A 9,304-nucleotide genomic window follows, 5' to 3' on the forward strand; every position below is an offset into this window, starting at 1 on the left:
ACCTCTTGCCTCCCAGCCCCAGATGGCTCCGGCTGGATTGTTGGCAACGGCTCAGAAAATCTGCCAGGGTCTCCTGCTCATTGGCCAAACAATCAAAGGGGCATCTGAGGGCCTTGACTTACCCTCTAAAGTTTTAAAAAATCAGATTGGAACCCATCGTCAGCCTTGCAGCAGGAATCCGTTGTGCTTTACTTGGTGACATCGTCTGCTGCGTCTCTTTTGGCGGTGCCACCTGGAGGGCAGGGCCAGCTTCCTGCTCCAAAGCGGTGAGTGGCCCCTGGGGCGGTGCTGGGATTTACAGGCCCTCTGGAGCTCCAGGGGGCCTTGGCTTCCCTTCCCCCACCCCCGCATCTGTCTCCACCAGCCCTCTGCTTGTACAGGAAAACACACACACCCTCCTAGTGCCCCCAGGTTCCCCACGTCCCTGTCCCACACTCTTCACCTCATTTCATGTCTTCTTCTGCCTCCAGCACACGTCACCCTCCTCTAAAAGAGCACATCCATCCCCCAGTTACAATCTGCTCATTTCCTCCTTGGCTCTTATGTCTATTTAAAAGTGATGCTTAATGCTCTGTGCTGACCTAAATGGGAAGGAAATCCAGAAAAGAGGGGATATATGTATACGTAGAGCTGAATCACTTTGCTGTACAGCAGAAACTAACACAACACTGTAAAGCAACTCTAATCCAATAAATTTTTTTTTAAAGTGATCTCTTCGCAAGAGGGAAGAGATATGGGAACATATGTATATATATAACCGATTCATTTTGTTGTAAAGCAGAAGCTAACACACCATTGTAAAGCAATTATACTCCAAAAATAAATAAATAAATAAAAAAATAAAGGCCAAAGGGAGGGAGGACTTGTGAATTAAATGAATTAATTAAAAGAATCATCAAACCTCAAAAAAAAAAAAAGTGATCTCTATTCATTGGCTTCCTTGATGGTTGGTTCTCCCCACTAACCTGGGAAACCAACCAGGGGAGAGCCCTGTCAGTTAGCCTCAGCGTCTTAGCAAGGTGTCTGCCTCATAGTAAATAATGCTGTCAAATAAATATTTGTTGAATGGATGGAGGAATGAATGAATGAGGGTATTAAGGACACTGGATTATAAAGTTTTCTGTTTTCCTCCTGTACAGTGAGTTGCTTACATGTGAGCACCAGGCCATCACAGAGCTGGATCTCCATCGCTTGTACTGCCTTGATATATTCTCAAGAAACGCAGGTTGAGTTGAGTCCAATCAAATCGGAGGAGACAGGTCAGCGTTTCACAAGCACCCAGGAGGCAGCCCTCGCAAGCAAACTGGATACAAATGAACTGATGCGGCAGGAACGTGCCTTGGGAGGTGGGGTGGCCATGTTGCGGGGGGTGGGGGGGCAGAGGGAAGGTCAGGCAGCTTTAATGAGAATGGGGACACTTTGGTGCAGAGGGAGCAGAGTGGACCACACAGAGAAATCCAGCCTAGGGCTCGGGGGAGACTGTTCCAGTCCCCGCTGACTTTAACTACGGTGACCTTGGGTAAGGGGCCTCTTCCCTCTGGGATTCTGCCTGCTTATCTGTAGAATGAGTGGACCAACCAGATTACCTGCAACGCTCCTTCCAGCTGAAACATTGCTTGGTGCAAAGTTTGACATTAGAAGACACCGGCCAATTAAAAGGGAAGGTAGCAAGCATCTTATTCTGTCTGGAGGCCTGAGGGCTGGAGCTGATCCCCATCTTCCCACCACGCACACTGTGAGGGGCCCTGCCAGCCCAGGCCCATCTCTACAGCCAGAGAAGAGCCAGCTGAAGAGGGAGAGGGCAAGGCCATCCTCGAGGCTCCCAATGTGATGTCACGTCCAGGAAAAGACTTAGGGCCAAAAGGAGAAGGAAGCCATCCTCTGGCCACCTGGGCCCACTTCCGCCAGCCTCTGGGGGAGAACCCCACTGCCCAGAGCCCTGGGCAGAATGCCCAGTTGGGCATTTTATTCCTCCTTCCTAGAAATGAAGCAGCCTGTCTCACAGCCACCTAGAAAAATCTAATTTTCATAAGGAGGTAGAAATAAGCTCCATCTTTCTCATAAAGCCTTCCCCGGTCTAGGAAACCCCAGCCTCAGATCCCCTCCTTAAGCCAGGGGTGGTATGTGCAAGAAATGCAAGTTCAGTGAAGTAAAATCAAACCAGGGAGCCAGGTCAGAGCTTCCCAGGCATGACTGGATGCCCAGGAGGCAGCCTCGGCGTGACGGATAAACGGTTATGACAGGGATGTACAGCTCTCGAGCGAAGGCTGGTTCTAACATTTTTAAGTGACTACATTTTCAGTGGTTATATAAATACCTACGATAACAGCTTCAGTTTTGCCTCATGGCCTACGAAGCCTAAAATATTTACTATCTGGCTCTTCTCAGAGCTTTTGCCAATCCCTGCCCTAAATAACTGCTGAGTCCCCCTGCCATTGATAAACTCAGGACCCCTACTGGGGTCCCGGGGAGAGGCATCAGCCTGTAACCCTGGACCCCATCCCTCCTCTCTAGCCAGCTACCCTTCACGGTCTCCAGAAGCTTCTCTTTCTCTACTCCTCCTCGCCGTCCCCCTCCTGACCCATCCCACTTCATTTTGGAATCCGCTACAAGGCACTCGATCGCACCCTGTCCTGCGTGATTCGATTTGTTGTACACTGATTGCTTCCCCAATGGGACTGGAAGCGTATGAGGGCAGGGACAGCATCTTAACGTGTGTCCCAGTATCCCCAGTACACTGAGCTGAGCAGATATGCGCTGCTGGGGTCAGCCCCAGGGGACAGCACCCCAGGGTCACCCTCACTGTGCTCAGCCTGCCATCTCTGGAGGGGACTCTCCACGCCAAGAGAAACACTTTGCTCCATCCCCTCCAAGCCTGGAAGTGCTCCTATCACTAACGCCAGAATAAGTCACAGCCCGGTCCTACGGGAAGATTCCTCCAGGGCTGGTCCTCTGTTTCATTTTCCCTCCAGGGAGTGTGTCCCAGGCAGGGCAGATCAGGGAGCTGGGGCTTTAAAGCACGTGACAAGACTTTTCTTTCTGAACCTACCCTTGTTCAGGGTTCAGTGAGCATATGGGCAGGAGAAGAAAAAGTAGGTGGTGAAAAACCGGGGTCCACATGCTCTGCAGGAGAGCAGCTGTCTTTACGTAGACACACCACACCATTGCATTTCTGCCCTCTGCGTGGAGGTTGCCAAAGCTGGTAGATTATAAACCCAGGGATGGTTTCTTGCTGTGGGAGCCCGGAAGGAACATCTGGATAAAGGTTTGGCTGGAGCCACTTGATCTAATTTCCTCGGGAAGGAAAATCAATGACAGCAGTGAAAGGGAGGGGCAGAGAGGACAGGAAGGGGCCCCTTGCCTCAGGTGACCTGGGTAAAAGACTTGACATTCGTCCTCCTTTCCTGCCAATCATGTGAACAGAGAAACCACCGGGAAGGCTGGAGTGAAACAGCGGGCCATTTCTAGAATCATAGCAGCAGGTGTACTGAGAAGGCAGAGAGATTGAAATACCTGCACTGCCTTCGGGTGCCCTCCCAGCGCCCCAGGACAGATACCACCGGCCTCCAGGATGGGAAGCTGCAGCAGGAGACTGGAGTCCCTCTGGAACCACCTTGATCCCCTTTGTAAACCTGCAGGGCAGCGCCCCCTCCTCCCCCACAAAACAGAGAGACTAACGATCTCATCCCTGAGGCTTTGTATAAGCTGGTACCCATTACTGGACATTCCAAAGAGGCAGTCAGTCTATTTGAACCAACACCTGTCAGGCACCTGGACACATCTAAGACCTGGGCAGGCGCAGTTCTCTCTTTGCTGCTCAAGCCTAAAGGAAATGACCTTCAGGGCAAAGGTGGCACCTTCTCTTTTATCTTCAAGGGAGGGTGGAGCCCAAGTCGTGCCCACCCCCAGTCCCAGCCAGCAGGGGTGCGTTAAACCACAAGCGCTCGCTTCACAGCCTTAGAGGGCTTGGCCGTGAGACGGTGTGGAGAGCTTTGGCAAGATGCCCCGCTTTTAGGCCGATTGTAAATTATAAACAAACAACTTGTCTCTGCCCTCCTTCCTTTACTTCCGGTGTGTAATGAAAAACAACAGAGTCCCGCAGGCACAATCCTTCTGTTTCCTCAGATGTGCTGTTCACAGCTCCCCGCTGGAAATGATTCTGGGCAGTCACCCATGCTGGCTTTTATTCCTGCCAGGGCATCTCACTGAAATCCACAATCCCCAGACATCAATTTCCTAGATCCTCCCTCCCCCCACACCCGGCGCTTCCCCCGCCCCCCCCACACACACCTGGATGTACCCCAGAACTAGGCATCAAGCTCACTGTTGTCGTGGGAGCCATGTGGCTGTGGACCACCAGCCCAACCTGGTGAGAATGCCAAACCACCAGTCTCTGGATTATTCAACAGAAAAAGCAACAGCAGGAATCGGGAGCCCATCGCGGATAGCTAAGCCCCCAGAGAGACACTGCAGCCAGTGTTACACCTACCGCGATGTTTTGCCGGAATCATCCAGTGACAAGGGAACAAAGGGGCTTGTTCTGAGTTTAGGGATTACTCGGGGCAAGGTTACAACCTGTAGAAAGCAGCCTTTAATGTGGACAAGCAAATCCTTCCAGCCTCGGGCCACTTGGCTGCACTACAGTTTAGGGGGTGGGATGAGGGGCTGCCGCCTCTCTCTGTGATGTTCACACCAGGGCTGCCCTTTTGCCGACAGGTTTCCTATCTGGGAGAACCAGGCTTGTTCCTCAGAGCTGCTGAGAACAACGTTAAGAAGGGCTTAAAGCCTGCAGACCAAGGCTGGGAAACCCAGCCCCAGGAGACCACAGCGGGACTGCGGGGGTGGGGGGTGGAGGGACGGAGGAGGGTCTGGTCATCCTTTGCCACACTCCATGCTGATGGCTGGATCTCAGGCCACTCAGGCGTGCCTGTGTCCTGACAACCTGAGACAAACAGAATTCACCCCTCTATCTCCAAGGTACCGGGGCGGTGGAGGGGGGGGGGGGGCACTCAGCAAAGAGTTGTTGATGACCAAATCATGAGCTTTCCAAGCTTTCTGCCCCAGGCAAGGCGGGGTTTGCTCTGACTCCAGAACCAGAAACAGAAACAGCAAGGGACAGACTTTTTTTTTTTTTTTAATTTCCAAAGATATATCAGCTGTAGAAAAACTAACACTTGCCTCAACTAAGTAACATTTTATTTCCTGGGATGAAAATCAAGAGAATGAATTATCAGAAGTCTTCCTCCAACATCATTAAAATGCTTTTTGAAGAAAGTTGCAAGCATTGTTTAAGGCGTACAGGAAAAGTTAGACCTGCCTTTCTTCCAGAGCAGTCCCTGCCCTAGACGCAAAGCACCGACACTACATCTCAAGAAAGCGAGAGGCTTGCAGACACAGGAGCCAGAAAAACCGGACCAGGGTCTCTGGCTCTAATATAAGTATCACAGGAGAACATCACAATAACCTTCTCTTCCATAAATACAACATATGTCTTGAAAATATATCCAAAATATCTCCATCTGAACTACTGTCCAAAACTCCACTCGCCAGCCATAAAAATAATATTTTCCCCTATACACAAATATAATCATATGTAAAGCAAATCTGGAAGGCAGGGACATTGGCTGGGGGGTGGGTTACAAAATCTCTGGGGACCTGGGCTATTTACAGTCATTTTTGTTTGGGTTATCCCGCTGCTGGGTATAGGACACTGGCGACAAATACATCCATCTCACAGTGCTCACCATTTCAACAGCTCCTGCGTCACGGAATGTGGTACTTTTTAAAAATAGGCGACCCTTGGTGTCATGGAAAGAAGGGGGAAAATGAGGGGATCAAGGTGGCGGTGGGGAGGCAGAAGGGGGACAGACGTAGGTTACGGTGTGGGCTTGAAACACTCTGGGGCATAAAGCAGATCCCCAGGGTCAGGAGGCCTCCGCTGTCCCCGGGCCACGGCCAGCTGTCTGCCTGGGCCTCCCTTACAGATCCGTTTCCCGGCTGGTGTCCAGGCAGAGGGCGTACAGGGATCTCCGCAAATCCACATTGCTCTTGGTCTTGAGGTTACACTTCTCCAGGGGGCAGCTGCCCCTTCGAGATCCATCCGCATTCTCCAGGGGCCCCGCAGCCTTGCAGAGGGACGCCTTGCTCCAGCTGGCCTTCCGCTGGCCCCCGCCGGCCGGTCCTGACCCCGTGCTCTGGCTGCTCTGCTCTTCCTTAAGGGCTGCCTGCTCGTCGTGGTCCGTCTCCCGGTGGTAGAAGTAGTTGAAGTTGGAGACGATGACGGGCACGGGCAGGGCGATGGTGAGGACCCCGGCGATGGCACACAGCGAGCCCACGATCTTGCCCCCCACGGTGACAGGCCTCATGTCCCCATAGCCCACCGTGGTCATGGTGACGACTGCCCACCAGAAGGCATCCGGGATGCTGGAGAAGTGGGTCTCCTGGTTGTCGGCCTCTGCGAAGTAGACGGCGCTGGAGAAGAGGATGACTCCGATGAATAGGAAGAAGATGAGCAGACCCAGCTCCCGCATGGACGCCTGCAGGGTCTTGCCCAGGATCTGCAGCCCCTTGGAGTGGCGGGACAGCTTGAAGATGCGGAACACCCGGACCAGGCGGATCACTCTGAGGATGGCCAGGGACATGGCCTGCTGCCCGTTCTGGCCGCCGCCTCCCCCCGGCTGCTGCTGCACCAGCTCGGTGCCCAGGGTGATGAAGTAGGGGAAGATGGCCACCACGTCGATGATGTTCATGATGTTTCGCGAGAACTCGGCCTTGCTGGGGCAGGCGAAGAAGCGCACCAGCAGCTCGAAGGTGAACCAGATGACACACGTGGTCTCCACGATGAAGAAGGGGTCAGCCAGGGTCCTGGGCAGGAGAGGTTGCGCCGTCGGGCCAGAGGGAGGCGCTGCCTCCCCGCTGCCATTGGCCCCCCTGTGGGGCTCAGGGGGCTGGTGGGGCACCGGGGGATGGCGCAGCAGCTCCCGTTCATCCCTGAACTCAGGCAGGGTCTCCAAGCAGAAGGTGATGATGGAGATGAGGATGACCAGGACCGAGACGATGGCGATGCCCCGTGCGGAACCCGAGCTCTCGGGGTACTCGAAAATCAGCCACACTTGGCGCTGGAACTCGTTGCGGGGCAGGGGCTTCTCCTCCTCCTTGATGAAGCCCTCGTCCTCTCGGAAGCGCTCCATGGCCTCGTCCCCCAGCTGGTAGAAGCGGATCTCATCTGTGAACACGTCCAGGGAGACGTTGACCGGCCTCCGCAGCCGGCCCCCCGACTGGTAGTAGTAGAGGATGCCGTCGAAGCTGGGCCGGTTGCGGTCGAAGAAGTACTCGTTCCTCAGGGGGTCAAAGTAGCGCAGGCGCTTGGCGGGGTCCCCCAGGAGCGTGTCGGGGAACTGCGCCAGGGTGCGCAGCTGCGTCTCGAAGCGCAGCCCGGAGATGTTGATGAGGATGCGCTGGTGATGGAGGGACCCCGAGCCCAGCACCTGGTCCTCCGCCACGCCCAGAGCGGGGTCGCCTTCTCCCTCCTCGTGCTCCGGAGGCAGCCGTCTAGCTCGGGGCAGCTCCTGGGGCACCGGTGGCACCGGCCGGCCTCCCGGGTCCGCGCCCCTCTCGGCGCCGCCGCGATCCCTTGGCGCTGGCTCCTTGAGTCCATCGCTGAGCGCAGCCGTCGGGGAGCAGCGGAGCTCTCCCCCTGTGGCCCGGACCTCCTCTCCTCCCCTGACGGTCATGGCACCGCCGTTCTCCGGGGGCACCAGAGCGATCTCCATGGCCCGGGGGCGGGGGGCATGCTGCGCCCCTGCGGACCGGCTCCGGGGCCCCCTCTCGCCCTGCTGGGCGCCCCGCGCCGGGCTCCTCTCCCACCAGCGGCCGGCCCAGCTGTGGGGCGGGCTGGGGGGCTGGCGCGTTCTCCTCGTTCGGTCCTGACGTCAGGAAGCCGCTGCCCTGCTCTCTGCCTCTCTCGACTCTGGCAGCCCGTTAGCAAGCAGCCAAAAGCCACCTTCCAGCAGATGCAACCTCCAGCCGCCAGGCTTGGCCTCCACCCCGCGCAGTTCCCCGCCTCCTGCCCTCCCCTCCTCCCCGCGCCTCCCCTCGGGGCCGGAGGCCGCGGGTGTCTCCCCGGAGGGCGAGGGCGCAGCTGGGGCCCCCGGCAAGGGAGGGAGGGGCTGAGCTGGGCGCAGCCTGGGAGGAAGCCTGGGAAGGGAGGAGGGAGGGAGGGGGAAGGGAGGGAGTGGAGAGGATGGGGGGACAGGTTGTACCGAGAGCGCGCTGCAACTCCCAGGGCAACCAGATGAGAAAAGCTCTGGATCTCAGTTCACCTGGGAACCCGCTGAACGCCGAGTGGGCTCTAGGGGAAATGAATTGTCTTGGATTGGAGGGATGAGACTTCGAGATGAGTCGGAGCATGAGAGAAGACAGTCCTTTTTACATTTCTCCTTTGGAGAAATGAGGGTTCTCTCTTCTTTAGGAAGAATTACAAACAGGAGGGGGCGGGGCAGAGCTATGGGCCTTGAAAAAAATGTATGTGTATGTGTGTATCTCCAGGCCAATGGAGAAGCATCTCTCTTCCCATCTCCCTACATACATTTTCGTCAAAAGGTAACTGGCTGAAAATTTACAGCATCTCCCTGCCCTTAGCCTTGGGAAAGCCCTGATTCCCAGCACAGACAGCGGTGGTCCGCGGGGCAGCCCCAGGCAGGCAGCTGAGTCTGGTGATTCGCTGTCTGCCTTCATATTCCTGTAACACACAACCTCTCTGCTCTCTCCACATAGCTCATTTGTAGAAACCATAGACAGGGAAGGGGTGGAGGGAGAAAGAGATCCTGGTGAGAGCCGTTTAGCCTGGTGAAGCTGGGAGCTGGGGGCCGCAGGGAGGTTTGGGTAGGGAAGAGGGTGGCGCTGCTTAAGGAGAGGGTGCCCGGGAGCTTGTGGAGTCCCCAGGACTGGAGAATTCTCAGGAGTACAATAAAAACCAATACTCACTTTGCCCTTCTGCTGTGCCAGGCCTATTCTCAGCACTTCGCAAATCTTAATATTATTATCCTCATTTTTACAGATGAGGAAAATGAGATTGACTAACTTGCTCGAGGTCACGCAGGTAGAAAGTGGCGAAGCTGGGATTTAAACCCACACAAGCAGAGTGTGGACCCCTGTTCCCTCCACCCCGGTCCTCTGTAGAAATCTGTGACCCCCTTTCTGATACAAGGTTACAGATGCTCCCTGCCCCCATCATCTGGCCTAACAGCTTTAGTTCCTTCCTGCAAGAGGCAGGAGGATGGCTAAGATGACACCTAAGTGCTTC

General features: G+C 55.3%; 1 protein-coding gene across 1 annotated transcript; it reads right to left on the reverse strand.

Annotated features, from left to right (window-relative positions):
- Positions 1-5,182: 5,182 nt before the first annotated feature.
- On the reverse strand, positions 5,183-8,036 carry KCNA5 (potassium voltage-gated channel subfamily A member 5). The gene has a single exon (XM_065886792.1). The coding sequence runs from the start codon at positions 7,770-7,772 to the stop codon at positions 5,979-5,981; it is 1,794 nt and encodes a 597-aa protein (XP_065742864.1). The 5' UTR covers positions 7,773-8,036; the 3' UTR covers positions 5,183-5,978.
- Between the last annotated feature and the right edge of the window lie 1,268 nt (positions 8,037-9,304).

This window comes from Phocoena phocoena, chromosome 11 (assembly GCF_963924675.1).
Source record: "Phocoena phocoena chromosome 11, mPhoPho1.1, whole genome shotgun sequence".
Classification (NCBI taxonomy): domain Eukaryota; kingdom Metazoa; phylum Chordata; class Mammalia; order Artiodactyla; family Phocoenidae; genus Phocoena; species Phocoena phocoena.